The 22,397-nt window shown below is 37.8% G+C and overlaps 1 protein-coding gene across 1 annotated transcript; it reads right to left on the bottom strand.

The window, feature by feature from the left end:
• Window positions 1-1,716: 1,716 nt before the first annotated feature.
• On the bottom strand, window positions 1,717-22,161 carry PTTG1IP2 (PTTG1IP family member 2). The gene is made up of 5 exons (XM_063101047.1): window positions 22,011-22,161; window positions 12,941-12,987; window positions 5,965-6,058; window positions 4,656-4,749; window positions 1,717-1,864 (listed from the first exon to the last, which is right to left on the bottom strand). Exons 1-5 carry the CDS (start codon window positions 22,159-22,161, stop codon window positions 1,717-1,719), a joined length of 534 nt encoding a protein of 177 aa, XP_062957117.1.
• Window positions 22,162-22,397: the final 236 nt, after the last annotated feature.

The raw sequence follows: 22,397 nt of genomic DNA, 5'->3' as shown, positions 1-22,397 counted from the left end.
AACTCTAAGAAAATTCAATGAAGACTTACCTAATATTTGAAAATGTTAAACAAAATTTTCATAAATAATCAAAGAATTTCTATTCTGAGGTTTTGATATTACCTTTATTTTAATATTTAGGGCTCAAGTGATTTAAGGCAGTGTCAACTTTGGTATACATTTGACTAAGAGGAAAAGGTCAAGTATTTGATGGTAACCAAAAAACTAGTTGTCTCCACTGACAGAAAACCTGTGGATGCTCGATGAACCCCTAATCCCAGAAAATCATCTGAATTCATTTTCTAGGAAAGAAGTATGGACCAAGAAGCGTGCTATTACTACCACTCCTGGAGAATAATTCTTTTCATAGATGAGGAACATTATAGTCAAATAACACACAAAGTATGTAACTTTTTATACCCTCCATTGTTTCCTGCTTCACAAGTCAGAAGTCCGCTTGTTCTATGTCTTACATAAACACTCTTAAGTCTACAATGGGCAAATAGATTATCTATAAACTCCCAATCTGTAAGTAAAGGACAATCACGAATCCCTCTCCCTCCACATTCAGACCCTCCTCTCCTGATCACTATGTCACCACTGTTTCCCACTTTTCCATCTTCTTCTCAATTCCTTTTGCGGGATCTTGTTTTCTTCATCCAACCCTTTAATGTAGGCATTGCCCTTGGACTTTCTCCTGGGTGGAAAATAATCCTGCCCTGTGACTCTGTTACATTTTACTCCTTACAATGAATCCAATTATTCTCAATCTGTGAGTAAATAACTGTTTCTACCTAAGATAAATACATGCCCAACCTTGTGCTCTTTTCAAAGCATTTCTCCTGGGCCAATGTGCTGTGGCATTTAAAATGGAGGGAGAAAAATTGAAATGGAGCATCATTCTCTATGGTCCTCTGGTTTGATTTCAACCCTAGGAAGAAGCAGCAATAGCCCTGCAGTTCAGTGCCCCTCCCAAAATAGCTTTTTGAAACACCTCAGGGTTCCATTACCACCAAAATGATTTCTACATAACAAGATCTAGGAGTTGGCAATGGAGTTTGTATGTCTTAACATTTCATCCTTGCCCCTACAAGGTTTACACTGCTTCTTGTTCAGATCTTGTAACCTGAAAGTATAGGTCCCAGGCTTTTCTACATTCCCTAATATTATGCTCCTGCAGCCCAGAGCACCACGATGACATGAATGCCTCCCCCTCAAAGTTATTTTTAATGATAGTCTAAAATTTTCTGTGGTCCAATTACTCAAGTAGACAAAGGGGTCATGGTTCTGAGTCCAGTTGGGGTTCTAGGATTCAGGCCTAGGCAGAGGATTGGAAACGCCTGCCAGGAACTGTGGGTGATGAGCTGAAAGAAGCTGACATCTGAGTCCTGGGTAAGGGGGAGCCTTGTAAGTAAGGGAAACTTCAAAGAATCAAGTTGAGAATAGCGAGTAGAGCGCTAGCCAAGGAACTAGGTAAGGTGAAATGAATTAATCTGGGAAAAGCCTGCAAGGATTCCTTAAGGAAAAGGTCATCTTTTGTTGAGTTGCTTTTGTGGAGTGAGAGTTGGGGGAACTGGGGAAACTATTAATATCTCCAACTGGGTTAGAAAATTTTAACTCTTCTCTATTAATATTGTGGTTTTACTATCTCTAGTCTAGCTATTGAGGTTACAAAACTGTATTTTAGAAAAGAGAACAATGAAATCTGTTGTCATGTTTCCTACTCATATTTTAATTTTAATGCCTGGAAGAAGTAAGGGAAAGACTGCCAGCTGTTACTAAAAGAATCTGAGACATCCTATCAAATAAATAACGATACTTGCCAGGAGGTTGCCAGTAGTGAATAGCAGTCTGTCGTCTTATATAGGCTTGATTCCTGTTCAAAATGATGGTGAATTTAGAATTAGGTTTATTTTCAGAATAATTAAGTTTAGAGTTGGAATTATTTTATTTCATTAAATAGACTGAATTTATGCAATATTTTATCATTACTTTAATAAATTAAATTCTTTTATCTAATCTCCAACAGAATTAAAGCATTTGATTAAGAAAAACACAATTAAAATAAATGGAATATTATTTAAAATATCAGTAAGTTAGCAATTGGATTAACAATTGCTTGTTTTCCTGTCTGTGTCCCCTTAGTAGGATGTATGCTCTATGAAAGCAAGGGTTTGATCTTCTTGTTTACCATTATATCCCTAATGAGAACAACACTGCCTAGTGCATAATAAACACCCAATTAATATGTGCTGAAAGAATAGATGAGAGGCAAGGAGGTATCAAGTGCATGGGCAAACACGTATATTCTCTAACATTTAGAACTTTTAAAAGTGCTTTAGTTGTTTATAATCATATTTGCTGAATAACAAGAATATTAGATCAAATGCAGCAATCAATATTTTGATGCTTCATTGGTCATTCGATGTCATTTTTAAAAAGAAAGGCTGATGTTTCTAGAACCCAAGCAGGATCTTTGGATTATCAAGTGCAATATGTCCTTAATAAGATAAATTCCTCCAATAGAATACAGCGCTTCTTGAATTAACGAGGTCTAGAAGATCTCTAGGAGAAATTCAAAAAGAAGAGATGGTAGGTAAATAGCAGAGTTAAACCAGAACTGAGTATAATTGTTGGACTATATTTGCAGAGAGGGTTCATAGTTTTTCTTTTAAATCATAGACAAAAGAAACTTCAGTAATGGATATTTCTCAAGTTCCTACTCTTGTGGGAATAATTTGCTACTCTACTCATAAGCACTGTACAAAAAAGTGATACCTTTTACAAGAAGCCAGGAAGAAAATAGAAAAATAAAAAAAACACAAAACAGGCTTTTGCCACACATATAATGTGCCATATTGGTTCTTTCTTTTACTATTATTATTTTTTGTTTGTTTAGTTTTAGAGGTAAAGAACAAGGAATATCTTCCATCTTACTCTGTTTTGTCCTTGTATGTTAATACAGACAGACATAAAGTCTTAAAGCCAGAAAAATATGAAGTTCTAGACAAAGTGGAGGCCTTAAGCAAACAGAACCTTTGGTGTTAAAACACCACACTGTAACCAACTGAGCTAACTCGCCACCCCTCATCTTTTTAAAAGCACATTTTACTTACAGATGGGCCTATTAGTGTGCATCTATATTATCTTTGGATTTGCCTATCTCATCTATTGGTCCTTCCTGTAAAATGTGTACAACCTGAAGAAAGAAAATTATAACATGCTAGGCTGAATGAGAATGGAGAAAAAACAAGTTTGTTGACATGTATGGGCTAAAGAAACACTTTGTAAATCTTCTGTGACCTCCCCTTGCAGAAATTACTTGAGGATGAACTGCAACAAAAGGAAAAAAATTGAACCCTGAAAAGAGGAAGATGTGGGATCCAAAAAATTCTCCTAGTTCATTTGAGCAGTAAAAAGAAACTAATGTTTGTGAATTAGAATGGAAAGTCAGAGGGTTTTCAGAAGAATGTCTATAAGAAGAAAATAAATACATCTTAGCAAATACAAAGATAAATAATCACAGTGATGGGAATAAAGATACACGTGTTTTCATTAGCAAGAAACAATGAAGATAATTAAAAACTCTAGAAAATGCAAAAGTTGTATAGGAAAGTCACAATGTAAACATGAAGCAAGCTGAAATGTAGCATAATTTCGAGAAATGGGGAGTAAGGAAAGGAATCTATCTGATCTCGACACTTGATAACTCTTTCAAGCAACACAGGCTAGTGGCACAGAATTACATTTCCTACTTCCACTTTGGTTCTTTAGTGAACAATATTTACACAATCATAATATGTTTTATTCTTTCTGTAACGAATAAAAATTAGAAATTTTGGACTCAAAGTATAGAGTAAGCATTTCATGATATAATTATAGACACAGAAAAGAATGCAAGTATTACATACTTAACAAGGTCAAATTAATGAGAACATTTACAGAGTTGCAGAGATAGAAGGAGGAGAGGATAGATGGAAAGAAGCATAGGGATCCAAATTTTCTTATCTTAAATTAGAGAAGGATTGAGATATAGAAACAGGATTAAATGGATTACTCAAAGTTAAAAAGATAACCAACAAAAGAAACATTAGTAGTCCTAAGATCTAATAACTAAAAACAATGAAAAACAAAAATTAAAATCCCTAAATAACAAAATTACAATATTTACTATCAGCAAAATAACAAAAAAAGAGTATGGATAATGCAAGATAAAATTTTTCAGCTTTCATGATGGGGAGTCAATGGACAACATCTAAAGTCAACAAATCATGAAGGGGAGATATAACCATCTAGTTCAAATGTATGGAGGACAGCAGAACTACAAACAGAACCATACTGGGGAGCAATAATCAGCTACAATGTATATCGACAAAATAAAATTTTTTTAAAAAAATTTAATACTCAAAAAAAACCCAAAAAAACAAAAAACAGAACCATACTAAAAAGACTCCTCCTGGGAAGGAGGTTTTAGTGGTGGAGTGGGGGATGGGAAAGTTAAATTTTTTCTTTACTTTCCACAATTTTCTGTACTTTTTGGACTTTTTTCCTTCCAGGTAGATATATTATTTTTACTACATAAAAAAATGGTAAGACATTTCCTGATGACTAGCTTAGCATTCTCTTCAATGATATTATCTCAAAGTGCATTCTTACTAAGGACAAAATGAACATACTCCTGCAGGTAAAAGTAATAGGCGCAGCAATACCAACTGAGTGCTGTGACTAACATCGCAATGAGTACAAGCATCAGGATTCCAAACATGTCAACTGAAATGCATAAAAAGAAATACACCTCCGGTTAACAGAAGATCAATAATTTCTTATATTTTCATCTTTTCTAGTATCATGCAGTCTAACTATTAATTAAAATTTTCAAATCATTATCAAAAATTCCAATAAAACTACCATTAATACAACATCACTAACATTTTAAAATAATCTTGGTTGGTAAAGGAGCTAACACTTAATTCTTTCATCTCCAAGTTTTTTAACTATTAGACTTATTATTTTTCCTTTATTTTATCTCTAAACTCATTTCTGGTACTATCCCAACAGATAAAACAGCAGATCCTCCAGGTTGCTATTTCTGTAAAGATACGTATAGATAGCAGGGGATAGTTTGTTGTTTGAGTTTCAGCAGTTCATTATCAAAGAGACAACCAATGCCTGCTGGGAAAGTAGAATTCTAGCATTTGTAAGCTCTTTTCCCTCTCAGTACTATGTAGCTTATTAGCCTGGTATACCATAAAACTAGAATGGCAAAACATGAAATAGGAGTCTAGAGTTTCTGTTCATGCTAAATATGTGAAGTGTTACCTCTTTATAAGCTACAAACACATATGATTTAAATATATATGATAGTACCTGAAGGAAACAGAGATTTTGAGAACAACATTTATATCTTTTTACTTTAATTAAGAAAAAAGCAGACAACTGGTGGTTCTAGATTATATAACCCTCATATAATTAGGGTTCATCTGGAAAACCTTTTCTTTCAATTTTTTTGGAAAACTCCTTAAAAGGTACTGGTACGTTTCCCTGCCTTAGTAAGTACCACATAAAATACCAAAACTCCAACATTACAGATGTGATTTAACGATCCTTTGGCTAGACTTAATATATCCTTATCCCAGGACTAGGTGAAAATCTCTTGGAATTCCTAAAGCAACATATGAATACAAACATCCCTCCACTGAATTATGGATATCACACGCCAGAAATTTTTATAAATGAAATTTAAAGTATGTAACAACTGGTATAGCAAGGCATCCACCAATCAGAGTGAATGCTAATGTAATTTGAACCAACGTTGGTTGGAAACAACCAGCAAGCCTGTATTGGGGGAAATGCCAATAAACAGCCCTAGCCTCGCTGGATTTTAAAGCAAATATAAGAATTTATAATCCTTCAAATGTAGCAAGTCACTAGTATTGGAAGTCAATTGAAATAATATGCACAAAAATTTAAATAAGAACGACTCACCTCTACAGTTTGACCAATATGCAGAACTGAATCGACACCCAAAATATGGAAAACAATATTTTTTGCAAACCCTTTCTTCGCTGCACCAAATACACTGCATTTGGAAAGAAAAAATAAAAGCAGTATCCAAGTATAATAATCACAATCCAGTAAGTTTTTAGTACTAGTTTAACAAGTAGTCGATAAATAAGAGACATCATTGTTAATTATTATTATTTGTAGCAGATGCCATTAGTGGTCTACCCAGACCCACTTTACTAGGCCCATGCACCCAAACCTCAGCAGCAGTGTGTTGGCTGCCAACAGCCCACTGCTTCCCCTCTTCTTGAATGATTGCCCTTGGTGGATGGAGACCACCTTGCCCATGAGGTTACTACCTTCCTAGGCCAGTAACTGATTGATATAGGGTTCCAAACAGCAGACATCCTTGCCTTGAGGCAGGGGCAGCTCTGCTATGTGATTTTTTGCCCCGAGGCTACCCACAGTTCAGGCCAAGTGTAGGTTTCAGCTGAGACCTCATCTTTTCTTGGCTCTTGCCCTTTATCTTCCCCAAGTTCTTCACTCCTTCATAGGATTTTGCTGAAGAGCAGTCACTCAAAAATCACATGCACCTGAACCTCTTTATCAAACTCTGAAATTAAGGAACTAAACCTAAGACATTATTTCACAAAGTAGTAATAAGGACTGTAGGGGATCATTGTAGAAATCTTTCCGACACTCCTTCCCATTTGCCTTGTCTGCAGAGCCCAATCTTTCTGGGGATTCCTCCTCTATTACATGGCCTTGGTGGTGCTGTCAACCATCCTTGACTTACTTCCCTCCCTCTTCTGCTCACTGGTGGTTGGATAATCATGTCCAAATAGGAAAAATGAATTTTAAGTCCCTTATTGAAATAAGCAAAAGAAAGGAGCAAAGGTAAAAACCATTGAGGGAGATACAACTAGAACCTGGAAGAGTCAAAAAAAAAAAAAATGAGGGCAGAGTGGTAAAAATGGCTGTCACTTACCTATGGCCTACCATGTGACACATACTGTTCTTAGGCCTCCATATATATTAACTTATTTCATCCCCATGACCACCTTGTGAGCCAGGTACTATTATGTCCACTTTATAGATAGGGACAATAAGGCATTGAGTAGTTAAACGACTTACATAAGGTCACACACCTAGTAAATAGGGGAACCTGGGTTCTAACCTGAGCAGCCTGATTTTGTGCTGGTAACCAACCCTATTGGTACCGATCCCAGACCCCTCCCAATCACTTCTTATTGTACCTCTTGAGACAAGCACAGTTAATAATTCTCCCCAATGTAAAGAACCACCCCTTAAACACTGCTTGAAAGCTGAAGGTATATTACAGACCAGCTTTTGTTTAAAGTTGGTCCAGACCAAAGGTTAGGTTAAGCCTTGTAGGCAAATTGAAGATTGAAGCCACTTAGGCTAAGTGAGTCCTGTTCTCCTGGACTATTGCTTAAAGACTAGAAATGCAAAGATAAGCCCTAGATTCGAGGATTACACCCACAGAGACTTCTGACCTTGGTTACTAGTTTTTACGGTTCCTAGAAATCAAGTCCATGCTGTCTAGCAGAGTTTTGAGGGAGATAAATTGTCAGAAACAACCTGAATCTGGCAGAGAAGAGCTTGTGGTTACTCAAGTGCTAATCTGATTCCCAGGCTCCAGCAACCAAGTCCTCAATAGGTGAGCTCTCCAGAAGAGACATTCTCCCCTGTGCCTCTCTCTGATGGGGGCTCAGAGGAGAATGGAAAAGGAGCTCCTTTGGTAGGTCAAACCTGGGGCAGCCAGATTGGTGACCAACAACTCACCGCTTAGCCAGGGAAACTCAACAGAACATATTACAGACTCAGAATATATTATAGGACTATTGACTACCATGCTCTCTTCTAAATGGGAGTTTTTACTGTTGTTATTTGGGTTTAATCAATTATCTAGCTGACTTGAAGGAGAGAGGAGGAGCCATATTCAAACATGATCAAGAGTAATGCAAATCTCTCTGAGACTGAATACTTAGAGCTGAGGCAGTAGCTAACAGTGGCTTCGGGTGAGGACAATTTTAATTGAGAATTAGTTGCATTATTTTGCCAGGAGCATTTTTTTAAATATGAGGATAGGGCAAATAGAATATGCATGTCCTGAAAAGTCAAAGGGTGAAATACAGTAGACTGAAGTAGTTTTTTATTTTAATCTCTGTCTGCCCATCTTGTACCCCCATTCTTCTTCTGGTAACCACACCCTCTTTCCTTCGGAGACCTCCTCCCCCAACTCTATGTGCTTCTGCAGCTGTCCATCAGCTTGTGCTCTCCCTTTCCTGCTACTGGAGTGGTCATTTGACCCAAGCAGTGGCACTCAGGGTAGCCCATCCCTCTGGCCCAGTAACTAGTGCTGGACTATACATAAGACCCCAATGGGGCCAATCAGAGTCTTCTTTGGAGTTGTATACAGACATCGGGAGAGCTCTTGACCAGCTGTATGGAGAATGTCATTTGCTATAGGAGAAAATGAGGTCAATACACAGAGGGAGGCAGAGTTGGCAGATGAAAGCAAAGAAAATGGGAACGACATCCTTTGAGATTCAGCTGTGCATGAAGCCAAGGCCATCCCTGGACTTCCCAAGTTTGTGAGCCAATGAATTCCCCTTTTTATTAAACTAGTTTGGGGCCGACCCCGTGGCTCACTCGGGAGAGTGCGGCGCTGGGAGTGCAGCAGCGCTCCCGCCGTGGGTTCGGATCCTATATAGGGATGACCGGTTCGCTCACTGGCTGAGCGCGGTCACAAAAAAGGACAAAAAAAAAAGAAGAAAAAAAAAAAAAAAAAAAAAAACTAGTTTGAGTTGGGTTTCTATTGCTCATCACAAAAAGATGTGACTAATACCTTAACTAAGTCTAAAAAGTCTTCAAAGACCAGAACTTCACATTACCCAGAGGCACAATATAATATATCTAACATCTCCAAATTGGTAATGTATAATCTAAGACAAATTACATAGTTTTTTTCTTGTAGCTAAGGAAGATGACCCATATAAATATGAAACCTTGTCAACCTCAGCCTCTTAGGAGTGTGACAACTGAGAAGCCAGCTAAAAGGCTTTAGGGTGATGCTTATTATTGTTCCATGGGAAAGCTACAGTATTCATTCTAGGGTATAACTCTGTTGATATGGACATCAAGACTCATATTTTATAAGAAAATATCATTGAAATGAAAAAATGCAGAAAGGGAGAAGGGACATAATAATGTTTAGTGGTTTGTTAACATTGTATAAAACAAATGGCTTAATATTATGCTGGCAAAGAAATAGAAAATGAGTTATATTGTGCAAAGGGGGATTTTATTTTATTTTATTTTTTTGTGGCTGGCTGGTATGTGGGCCTGAACCCTTGACCTTGGTGTTATCGGCACCATGCACTACCAAGTGAACGTACTGGCCAGACTCTGTGTGTGTGTGTGTGTGTGTGTGTGTGTGTGTGTGTGTGTGTGTGAGTGTGTGTGTGTGAGAGAGAGAGAGAGGGAGAGAGAGAGAGACTGGCTGTTAAGGAGGATTTTAAGGTAAAGGACATTGAGAAGATCAAAACAGCATTTACAAGATATTTACGGGCAAATGCTAGATACAGCAGAGGGCACACAGATGTATAAAGCACCTTTTTGCTCTCTGGAGGGTGACAATTTAATTGGCAGGTGGTACAATATGTACACTTTCCAAAAACTGATATAAATGGAAGAATATTATAATTTCAAAATGTGTGGAACAGATATAAAATGTAATAGGAGTTAAGAAGAGAAAGTACTCACTTCTCCTTGGAATGACTAGGTAAGATTTCTTTGAGGGTATAGGCAGAATTTGGCCTATGCTGTGTTTATGAGTTGTGTGGTTGGAGAGGTAGTATTGTAAATGGGTCATTTTTATGGATTTGTTTTTGGTAAGAATGTTCTTTAACTCTAGGAAGGCTAGTCCTATACTACTAAATCACAAGAAAATTAGGAGATAGAGTCTAAGGAAGATTCCCTTAAGAAATATAATAGTTAAGATAACTATAATTAAGATAAATATAATTATAATTAAGTTAAGATCAATATAATTTATCTTTCAAACAGCGATATTTTGGGAAATGAAAAGGAGTTGGCATAAATAATTTCTCCAGGTCAATGAAACAATGGAGTGAGGGCATAAAGTAGGACAGCCCCAGGCTTATCAGTTTATCTGTTCATCTTCCTTTTAATCCAAGAAGAACTCAAATATTCCTTGTTGCTTCATGAATTGCCATCTCTAAACTCCGGCACTCTCTTTGGGAGTATAGGAGACGGCAGAAACTGTCACTGAAAGCCTTGTGTCCGTGCTTTCAATTTCTGGGAGAGCCGGGGACCACTTTCCAAAAGATGATACCCTAATTCTATTTGCCATGTGGAATTATCCTTCAGTTCATTTCTATGAGGTACTAGGAATATTTTTTTAAATTACACTCAAATACACACATCCCTAGAATTGGCACAATGATTTATGTTTGGGAATTTTTAAAAGTAGAATTCTCTACCTTGTTACATTATAGAGTATACTGAATGTAATTTAATCTTCTTTTAATGGCTTGAGAGTTAATTCAATGGTTATTGAATGCTTGTCATGTGCTGGGAAACGTGAGGTTTTAGAGACACAGAGATGAATAAAATACAAACTCTGTCCTCAGGGAACTGAGAACAGGGGGGAAGCGAACATTAAAAAAAATTATGATATTTTAATTTTAATGTATTTTTATATTATATGATATGAGTTACAATCCAAAAATGCACGTGTTCAAGTCCAATAGAGAGATATAGGGGAATTGGAGGAGGTGTTTTTCTTTCTGTAAGAGGAAGGGTAAAAATGACAGCAATTTTTCAGTTTCAGGAGTGAAGTTCACACCTAGAGATTCTCTTTTTATCTATAAAATCAGAGACAATGTCATCTGTTGAGATTTACAGGGTGTGAGATAATACTGGAACTTTAAGGATGGTTACAAAGTTTTGGTATTGCTGCTGTGGACAATTTTAGGAAATGTTGCTAACCAAAGGCAAGTAATGTATAGTATTTGGGCTCCAGTGAGACCAGAAGTTGTGAATTTGTAGTTGTACTAATGCAGACTGATGCCATATGCTCGAGCAGCAATCGGCTAATAATGCATATTATTATATGCATTATGTCTGAAGACAAGCCGAAGGAAGGAGCTGGGGAATGTAGATCCAGCACAGTTAAAAATAAGAGAACAAGGCCATTAAAGTAGTGGTGGTTTTTGTAACCCCCAAGGAAATAATGGATCGAGGTAGGCATTATCATTGGCTGCTGACATCACCAAATGCAAGACAACAGACCTCATTTACCTCCTATGAAAGTACTCAACAGGAAGTATTCCTGCCAAAAAATTAAGCTGAATCTGATCAACCCTCTATATCTAATTACCAGTTTACAAGAACAGAAGAGCAGGGAAAAGACGAATGTGATAAAGTGCATCATGCGTTGTGACCAGCATTATCCAGACTGTGGGAAACCCAAAAGGGCAAACAATCTAGTTTCTGTAACAAATAAGTTGCAATAAAGAAAAAAGAGAGGGAAGAACATATAGATTAAAAGAGGCTTAAGGTATATGTCAGCCAATTGTAATGTATGGATCTGATTCAAACACTCAAAAGAAAACCCAAACAATATATTGAGAAATTATTGTTAATTTTTAGGTATGATCATAGACTTGCAATATTTTAAAGTAAAGTGTTTATTTATTAGAGATATATATTCAAATATTTATAAATAAAATGATAACGGTATCCGTATCATTATTTGCTTCAAAATAATCCTCTTGGGGGTGGGGGCATGAAACAGGTTTGGCCAATATGGATCTTGGGGATATAAAGTTTTATTATACTGTTTTCTCTATTTTTACATGTTTGAAAATTTCCATTCTAAAACACTTAACAACAACAAAAAAGAATTTTCCATTCAGGTGAACAGCCATGAAAATTCACAGGAAGGTAAGGAATCCATAGGAGAGAGCCATGGAACTGAAGAGAAAATGAAGGGGTTAAAGGACTGGAAGGATGGTCTTGTCTTGTCGAGGCCAAAGAGTAGGTACAGTGTAAAAGCATGAGAATGTAAGAGCCGATGCAGATTGTGCGGGTTCAGGGTGTGCCACAGAAGTGACATTTTAATGCATAGGGTTGAGGACATCAGAGCACTGAGACAGTGTCTGGGCCATTGCTGGCTGTGGAAAGCATGTAAGGCAATGGTAGAACTGGGTACAGATTTCCACAGACCAGGAGCCCAGGTCCTCATTAAAGCAGATGGGCGACCTGGAGGAAGACAGAAAAGGCAGAGGATGGTATATGAAGATCACTATGACAGATATTAATTACTAGAGTGTACCCTTTTCTAATTAATAATTTCACATTTCTGTCTTTGAAGTTAATTGTCAGATCTCCATTACAGGTTAAACTAGAATGGTTTTGTGAGGGTTGCTGCAAAGCTGTCTGTGGCACAAAGTCATAACATTTCTCTCATTACTTATGGCATTTCTGCTTTCTTCCAAATCTGGTAAAGAATAATGATGTCAGACATTTAATTATCACAGAAGAGGACCTTAGCTACATGGTGGTTAAGGAATGGTGTGTCATTCTTTTTAGTCTTTATGGACTAGAAGTGGCAAGAAAATTGTCACTACATTTCAAAAGGCATCTTTTCCTTTACTTACAAAAAATTCTTCCAAAATTTCAGTTTAATGTACTTTCAAGCAAAGAATTGTTTTCTTTTTGAAGTATAATTTTCCAGAAAGAGCACGTTTGTACTCAATTATTTCCATTGTTTATTTCCAGAACTTCAAAAATGGTTTGAAATTCAGAAATAGATTTTAATAACTGCTATTAGTCACTTGTTATAACTGTAAATTGTGTGACTTTATAACATTCCCCAAACAACTTATTCATAAGAAAGTTAACTTACTTTTTTATCTTTTATGCACAATTGACAACTTTTCTTTTCAGCGCATGCTACAAGAAAAAAATTAAGTTCAAAAATGTAAATCCAAAGCCTATTTATTGTGCAATTATATGTAAAAGTACATTTCATTTAGTCATTTTTATTTTAAGCCACATTCATCCATATCCCAGCCTTTTACTTCATTATTTGCATGTATCTAGACACTTTTTTCACCAGTACAATTTAAATCCCAATTCTTATGTTCTCCCGTTACTTGGAAAAACATGAAATGGCATGATCCAACTTAGGTTAGCCAAGTTCTAAAATAAAACTTCCAAAACATAGTGAGGAAAAGCAAATTGGCAACATCACTGTATAATTAAAACATCATACTTTTACAACTTCTTTTAGCAACTCCTTTGTCATTCAGCATGGTTTTGCCAACAAGCTATGGCTGGTTAACTAGTTAGTGCTTTAAATATTAAAAAATTCCCCATCCTGTTTTGCCACAAAGCTTTAAAAACTTCCCCCAAATGAGGACTTTCATTCTTCCTGTTTTATGAAAAAATAAATGGTATAATTTATTTTTGAAAATTGTAGAATGAAAACTGTGAGTTTAGAAAAAAAGCATTTCTATGGCTCATTTTATTACTCCAACATCTCCTTAAAAAAAGGGTTTGTAATTAATGCCTTAGTTGTATTGTGATGAAATAACAATAAATTCACTCTCTATTATTGTGGGGACAGAGTTCACAGTCTCTGTGGGAAAGATCAGAACTTTCTATTCAATTTCAAATTGTTTGATTGGATGCAGATCTGGTTTGGCTGGGGAGAAGCTTATGATGCAGTTTTCAAAATAAGTCCTATTGAATATTACTTCCTCCTACCTCAGAGTATCCTCCAAGTCCCCATGGGAAAGTTGAGTGGAAGAAAAGGCAAGGTCAATGAGAAAGTTTCCAGTGCTTCAGCCAGGTGAAGGACAGCCGGCCTCAAGCTTATTTCAGGAGGCAGGAACAGAGGAACAGACAGTACACGACTCGGACACCATTCTCCAACTTCTACTTGCTTCTCACAGCTTTTTTTGTTAACTAAAATTTTTATTTTGCAATAATTGCAGATTTAGGGCCGAGCCCGTGGCGCACTCGGGAGAGTGCAGCGCTGGGAGCACAGCGACGCTCCCGCCGCGGGTTCGGATCCTATATAGGAATGGCCGGTGCACTCACTGGCTGAGCGCCGGTCACGAAAAAGACAAAAAAATAATAATAATAAAATAATAATAATAATAATAACAATAATAATAATAATAATTTCAGATTTACAGAAAAATTGCAAAGATTTTAGAGGGAGCTCCTGTATACCCCTCACCCAGTTTCCTCACTGCTACTTCTAACATTTATCAAAACTAAGAAACCAACATTGGTACATTACTCTTAACTAAACTACAGATTTTACCAGGATTTCACCAGTTTTTGCACTGATTTCCTTTTTCTGTTCCAAGATCCAATCCAGGATACCACGTTGCATGTAGTCATTTTGTCTCCCGTGGTCTGGTCTTCCCTTGTTTTTTATGACGTCAACAGTTTTGAGGAGTACCGGTCAGATATTTTGTAGAATGCCCCTCAATCTGGATTTGTCTGATGTTTTTCTCATGATTAGACTGGGTGTATGGGTTTTGCCAGAGAACACTGCAGAGGTGAAATTCCCCTCTCAACGCATCATGTAAGTGAATGGCCTGATCTGGTTCCATATTGGAGATTTCGATTGAGCACGGGTATAACTAACCAGCAAGCTTTTTAATAGTCATTCCTGCCCTCATTGGAAAGCCAATGAGGGGACAGCTGACCTACGTGCTACCTGAATCAGTAGGTTCTTTCTTGCATTCCACTCCCGAAGAAAGAGGTACTGGCTATTTCCACGGCATTATCAGGTTCCAGATTTTTCACCCTAAGGGTCTGATGTTTATCTGTTTTCTATCTGGTTATTTCCTTCCTCCTTATTACATTTTTTATGACTTCTGCAGCATCATTCTCTCCTAGTTCTCTTGGAACATCTCTGGCCTTTCTTGTGTGTTTCCTTGACTGGTTCTACTTCTTCTACCAATGTCTAAAATGTTATTTCATAAAGCTTCACCCTTGGTCCTCTTCTCTTCTCCCATGAATGATTACAACTTAAAATACCTAGAGATGCCAGCATCAAAATATATTAGGCCAGATATCAAAACTTTCTCTTTGATTGGCATTGTAATGAATTAATAAATTAATAATTAAAAAATAAAGTTTATCTGGAATGGAAAATTTTTCAAGGATAGCTAAGAGAAAAAAAGGGGGAATGGATAACAAGATTTTATATAGTGAAATTCTGTATACTGTATCCTTATATTTTATTTACCTCATCTGTTCATTTTTTAAATGTAGGCATGTAAAGTGAGTCCGTGTGGTTTTGAATTTATCAAATGCTTTATAAAATTTTTTATCAGCTTTTGTTACTTCTATTTCAAAACAACATTGTTCAGTGAATAAAGGTTCATAACGTGTCATCTTAGCATATTGCACTTAAATGTCAATATAGAATATCACTTATTCTTCTGCTTATTGATTTTTTTCTTAAATTATCTTAACTAATATTAATATTGCTATACATGCTTTCTTTTTCAGTAGCATTTGTAAGGTACACCTTATTCCATCTATCGGCTCTTTTTTCCTTTATTTCATCTAGTGGTTTCAAAGTCATACATCCTATCTCTATTTTTGAGCTGTTACATTAAAAACGTTTAGAGGTATTTTATATGCATTTTTCTACCATTGTCTGATCAAGATCTATATTCTCTACCTATACAGGGATCCTAAGATGTTTTTATTCTCCTCCACTTCCTCCCCATGCCACTTCCCAGGTAGAAATCATATGGAATTTTAATTATTATTAAATACTTATTAATGATTATTAGACTGCTATATTTAAATTGCTAGTGATTTATAATCAACATAAATCAATTCTAATTATATTAATTAATTCTAAGTCTTACTAGTTTTTTTTGGTTGCTTACTCCTCTTTCTTGAATCCCACATTTTCCCCTTAGATTCATTTCTTGTCTTGCCAGATTATACCCTTGAGTATCTTTCTTCAGACAGTATCTGTGAGTGATAAACTCTTTGACTCCTGAGGTGTCCAAATGTTTCCATTTTATATATCTCTAGAGCACAGCTTGCTTAGACTGTTCATTGTCTAGTTTCAAACTCATTTTCTTAAAACATTTTTCTGTAACTTTTCCTTTTATTATTTCCTCTCTTTCATTTCTCTCCTCCTTCCTTCTGAAACTCCTATTACACAAATTTTGCCATGAATTCTTCTTCCTTTTTTTACATGCTCTGAATCACCTGTTCTTTTGTACTGCACTCAGTAAGAATTCCATGGCTCAATCATTGAGCTTGTTAACTTACTCTTTAGCTAGGTTTGTCTTGAATATAGTTTTAATTTCCAAGATCCTTAATCTTTTTCATAATAGTCTGTTCCTGTTTCAAGGGTATCTCCATGAGAATATTAATTATAGTATTGGGAGAGGCCATGCATCCTAGGCCCTAAGCATCCCTCTATTTCCAAACTTCTTGGCCTAATGATCCTCTGATCCCGAGCCTGGTCATATTGTCAATTAAACAGATCAAAGCAATCACAGTGTGACTATAGTTACAGCTACTCACTGCCCAGAGGACTAGATTTTTTACTGCTCACTATAAAAGGTCATAAGCCCTGAGCTCCTTAGCTATGGTGCAACTGGCTGCATTCAAAGCCACCATCTGGACCATTGCATTGCTCCATGGGACTCAGGTGCAGGACAACTGGGGCTCCTATGATGACACTCCTGCTGTTTGCTGTGCTATGAGCAACAAACTGTCTTGCTCTGATTCATTGACTCTCACTGTCTTCCTTTAGCATGCCAACCTGCTTGCTAGCTAGTGGTCTCCTTTGGAATGTTTCTGTTCTTTGCCATCCTCTGGGAGGTATATATGATTTTCCCTCTATTAAATATTTCTAAATAAATTTGTTCTTTCACTTGCTCGGTTTCATCATTCCTGATTGTACGCTAACTTTTTTTTTTTTTTTTTTTAAAGATGACCGGTAAGGGGATCTCAACCCTTGGCTTGGTGTTGTCAGCACCATGCTCACCCAGTGAGCCAACCGGCCATCCCTATATAGGATCTGAACCCGTGGCCTTGGTGTTATCAGCACCACACTCTACCGAGTGAGCCACGGGCCGGCCCATACGCTAACTTTTTATATCTCTATGTATAGATGCTGTTTCTGCCTGTGTGATGTGGGAGAAGACTGACACATGCTGCCAGGCTTGATGTGTTGGTAGTATATCATTTGCCTGCCTTTCCAAGCCAAGAATTCACATTCATTGCTAACCTGGAACAATTGCCTCTGCTGCCTCTGCTGCATGCTTCTTGAGACAACTGAGAAGGTAAAGGGGCAATCATCCGTAGTTCTCCAAGATCAGCACCCCGGCAGCTACTCCGCAACTCCCTAACGCTCTTTGTATTCATTGATGCTGAGCTTGGAGCAACCCCACAACCACGCCTACCCTTAACAGGAGTTCTCTTCTGTGTGTGTTTTAGGCTGTTTTTCTCCATCGGTCTGATCACAATTGCTTTACGTTTTTCAGGGATTCTTAATATTTTCTGGCTCTCATGTTGTTTTTCAGCACTGTCATGTATGTATTATTATTAGATATAAACTAAACTGTGTATATATTAAGTAAATATATGACATTTTATGCCATTATATACTATTTATGTAATTAAATAAATTATTAAATTGTTAATAATATCATTAAATTACTGTTTATTGGACACTTACCATGTACCAGGTAGTGTCCAGAGTGCATAATATGTATTAAGTCACTTGATCCTCACAACAACCACTGATGAAGATCTTATTTTATCCTCAATTTACTGATAAGGAAACTGTGACACAGTAAGTACGGGCCTAGTAAGTGACAGAGCTGGAAGGTAGTCCAGGCAGTCTGAGCTGCTGCCCTTGATCTCTGTGTTTTTCTGCCTCTCAGAATGAAGTAGGGACTGTCAGAGAGGCACAGCTAAGTATAGAAATAGCTATTTACTCAGATTGGGTGGATCAAGGAAGGCCTCATAGGAGAGGTGGAATTTAATCTAGGCCTCTCAATATCAGAAGTCAGTCTTACATCACAATTTAGCACAACTTTAAATCCCCCGTTTCTGCTAGTGCCACAAAAACTTAAACCTGCAAATTTGAATTCAGTTAATAAATCAGCCTCCTTTGGGTAAATAAATATTTTGCTACACTCAGGGCTTACTCCTTTTCCTTGGAGATGCTCTACTTTTCTGGGAGGTGAAGCCTATGTGTTGCCCTGGCATTGGGGGTGACTGGCTAGAGTCCCCTCCTGTTTCCTTGCTAGCCTCCTCTGCTCTGAATCTCCTCTTGTCCCCTTCTTAGGGAGTGCTGTGTGCTGATGTCTGTGGTCCCGCTGTGGCTTCTGGATGTGAGGTCCACGTATTCTCTTGTAATGATTTCAAACTCTTCAATTCTGCCAGCTTTCACAGGAGCTGTTCTACCTGTACCCCATCAGCTATCTTGGGGATTTTAGGGCTTTCTGCTACTTTCCCTATAAAATTCTTACGTACAAGGGACTCCGTGAAGCAGTCCTTCGGTGTATCTGCAATACTTTTTTCTGCTACTATTACCTACTGTTTGAGAGCCATGTAAGCCTAGTGTTATCTATGAGACTGGTGATCTCTTTGAGTAAACTCTAGAAAAGGCAGTCACAAGTTCCTAATGTTTTCAGATTCGCTTCATCCTGTTGGGGTTTTAAATTATCTCACCCCTCCCCCAGCTCAGCCAGAAGTGGGTTACTATGTTTCTCTTCTGGTTCCCCAGCAGCATTTAACCTTAATGTCATTCCCTCTAAGCCTCCTAGTGCCTGCCTGCTGGTCAAAATCGAACGGTATTTTTTGTCTTGAAGATGACTGTATTAGTTCAGTCAGGATCCAAGCAGGAAAACAGAAATCACTCGGAGTGTATATAACACTGAGAACATAGTACTGAGAATCGGGTATTCAGGTGATGGAAGAGACTAAGAATTCTACCAGCAGAAAGTGAAATCTCGCCCTCCCTGAGATAACAGCACCTTCTCGACTACAAGACAGAGGAAGGAGGCAGCTACCAGAGCCCATATAGTCAGTATACTTAGAGTATGCATGACAGATATTCGTGGTATGGTCACCATTTGCAGAAATAAACAAATGAAGAGAGTAAACTTGGAAGCCTTGCCTCATATTCAAATTATTTGGCCTTTATTTCTGGTACAATCTGCCTTTTCATCTCATGCTGATATCTTTATGATCTTAACTTTGAGGCTTATTTTGCTGAATCTATTCCTCATTTGTCTGTTCTCTAGTTCGAGGCACTTATGGGGAAATTTCCATCTATTCTTTGAGTTATGTTTTCTTCCAGGGTAGATTGTTTTTTACATGCTATCATATACTCCTTTATTTGATTATTTTGCTATGCAGTGTTTGCATAGTTGCTTACTGTTTATTTTCATCTTACTAATGCTTGGATAACTCTGTGTAGACTTTCCATTTGTTCTGACATAGTTCAGGTGAGATATTGATTACCTTACCACTATCCTTGAGGGTTTTTTTTCCCATAAGCTACAGTTTTATGGCATTTTATGTTCTGTTCACTTGGCTGTTTTCAGCATTTGACATGGGGGAAGAACTCAGGTAACACTGTGTCATTAGACCAATTAATTAGTCTAATTAATTAACAAAGTCTGCTTCATTAGAATATTTGGCTCTACTCTCTGTTCTGACCTTTTGTTGTTCTAGCTCGTTAAAAGTGTTTCCCATTTCCATGAAGGGGCTATCTTTGGACTCTAGATCTTCCTACAAATCCTGCTGGCACCGCAGGAACCTCTGTTTCCATCAGAGAGTCAGGCCCGCTATTCAGGTTGTCCTTGTGCTTATTTCTCCTCTGTAGCCATTTCCTCTGCTCATCTTCAGAGTAGGGTAAACAACAGGACACCCACTCAATTTACTTCTCTCTAGATTTGGGAGTATTAACGAAAATTCCTGGAGTTGTGACTCCCTAGTTACCTCTAAGGAGTGGTGGTAGCATTTGGAGCTTTGCATGTTGTGCTATTCTGTTCTGATCCAGAATCTTCCATTTCTTTCCTTGGTTGCCACTTATCTTTTGGACTATCACCCTTCGTTGTCTGGTTACTTCTAGGTTGTAATACCTTTTTTATTCATTCATTAGATATTGGGGAAGAAGATTATTAACTCAAAGTCCCATCAAGTGCAAACTGTAATTTCCTGAGATATTAACTACTAAGGTCTCAAATGTAAATGAACATCAGAGTTAAAGGCCCTGGGGATTGAAGCAACCTGCTTAGGGGGAGGTCTCACTGGATGTGTGACCCTTCAGAAGTTCTGTTTGTTGCCTGTCACTCAGCACATAAACAGTGGGGATATAGGTGAAAATTTCAATTGAGGGTTGGAATCGCTTTCTCAATTTTGGAAGTAAAAAGTATCCTGATGTTTAAGAAACCACATCCTTATTAGATGGAAAGACTGAATGCAAACACAAAGGGGAAACTGTCCAAGGCTAAGAAACAAACACTCAAGGGGATCCCGCAGCAGGTTAAACCGGACTTCCCAGGCAAAAGCAAGCTGTTTCCTCAGAAACATGGACCAAGATTGGTCAGCCTGGACTGGCCAGTTATCTCAGATATTTAGAGTGTGGTGTTATAACACCAAAGTCAAGGGTTCAGATCCCTATTCCTGCCAGCCACCCAACAAAAGATTGGTCAGCCCTAGAACTGAGCTAGTTAGAATCAGAAACTTCAATCTCTAGAGACCGGACTATTTTATCTATGACTCTTCGTTAGTTTGTTTACTTTCTTTTTGTTCTTCTTCAGCATTTTAATCGTCTTTTGAAAAATTCCAGTATGACTCTGTTTTGCTGAAACGAAAAACATTTCCATGAAAAGGAAAACATTTGTTTCTGTGCTTGGGCCTATGTTTTTAGATGCCGTTTGTGGGGAGAAGGGCCAGGATGGTATTAGAACACTGTTTCTCTTGGAGTATGTACGAGGTTTACCAAGAGGTTAAAGAAGAGAGAAATCTAATAGAAAGATGAAACCAAGGGAAACAAGCTAGGCCTTTTGATCCAGACTACCCCACTCCCACCCCTTCAAAGGAGATTCTTATTTCAGTGCAAAGACAAGAGCTGTGAGTTTGGTTTTAGTAAAGAAGACTTATTTGCTTACAGATTCTAACATTCTTTTATACCCTGGAAACCAGACAGCAATAATTATTCTGTCTTATAGTCCTTGTAAAAACGGCAATGTTGGCTTTACAGGACATTTTGCAAGTAATTCAAATAATGTCCCTTATTCTGTCGATACAATTCCGATTTAGGATACTAAAAACCTTATTTCCAGGTTCATGAATTTAACTCAGCATGACTTTTAACAGTTCAAAATTTGGCCGGCTGGTTAGCTCAGTTGGTTAGAGTGTGGTGCTGATAACACCAAGGTCCAGGGTTCCATCCCTGTACCCACCAGCTGCCAAAAAAGGAGGGGTGGGGTGGGGATAATAGTTAACATTTCAAAATTTCTTCAGTTAGGGAGAGAAACCAAAGGGAGCCTCCAAACTGAAGAATTTTGTTCTTAAGAAAAAAAAAACCAAATTAAGCTATTTATTAACTAAGAGCTTAAAACTTTAAGAAAGAGGAGCTATGGCCGTTAAGCGGGGTCTGATTAGAACAGACTCCAACAGCTTAGTGACAGCAAAAAGCTTATATGCTACATAAGCACATTAAAAAGTGGGGGTGGGGAGAAGGGGAGGAAGCCATGCTTTTCCCAAATTTAAAACTGTTTCAATCCACTTTTCATATCTCAGATAAAATTAATTTGAATCCAATTTAACTAGGTTTCACCAAAAACGTCCAGAGCCTTTAAAAATGTCTTTTCCACCAATAGCAAATGGCAACTTTTGAGATGGAAATTTCAGCGCACCAGCACTGGGCACCTGCCTCAGGGACCTGAATGACTCACCCTCTTCAATAGAATCTTTTTGTTTCTGAGTGTTCCTGGGACTATAGATTTGGGAAAAACCATTCTCTGAGAAGCTGACGAGCAGTTGTATGAGGAGGACGGAGAGGAAAACCGGCAGGAGAATCTGGCCCCAGGCCCGCAGCCAGCACATGGCTCCTCAGGCCTGGCAACCCCGGCCAGTGGGAATGTGGCACACTCCAGGTACCACGTTGGACAGGTGGACCCTGCTCAGGGACTGTGACCCATGGCAGCTCGGGGTCCTGAGGCTGCCCTTCAGATCCCTGGACCCCAGCATAATTAGCAGAACCTTAGAACCCCTAATGTTCCAGCCAGAACGCGGAATGTTCAGAATACAATCCTGATCCACGCTGGGCTCACGCTTCCCAG

Source organism: Cynocephalus volans, chromosome 6 (assembly GCF_027409185.1).
Source record: "Cynocephalus volans isolate mCynVol1 chromosome 6, mCynVol1.pri, whole genome shotgun sequence".
NCBI lineage: Eukaryota > Metazoa > Chordata > Mammalia > Dermoptera > Cynocephalidae > Cynocephalus > Cynocephalus volans.
Note: the sequence above shows the minus strand (reverse complement) of the source record. Positions and strands in the feature narration are given on the sequence as shown.

Excerpts from the sequence above, each read along its gene's own strand:
- PTTG1IP2 (XM_063101047.1), bottom strand. The coding sequence starts at position 22,161 with ATGTGCTGGCTGCGGGCCTGGGGCCAGATTCTCCTGCCGGTTTTCCTC. Across the intron at positions 6,059-12,940 it reads TGTGCATAAAAGATAAAAAA|TGTATTTGGTGCAGCGAAGA; the intron begins GTAAGTTAACTT and ends TTCCAAATGCAG. Across the intron at positions 4,750-5,964 it reads ATATTGGTCAAACTGTAGAG|TTGACATGTTTGGAATCCTG; the intron begins GTGAGTCGTTCT and ends TATGCATTTCAG.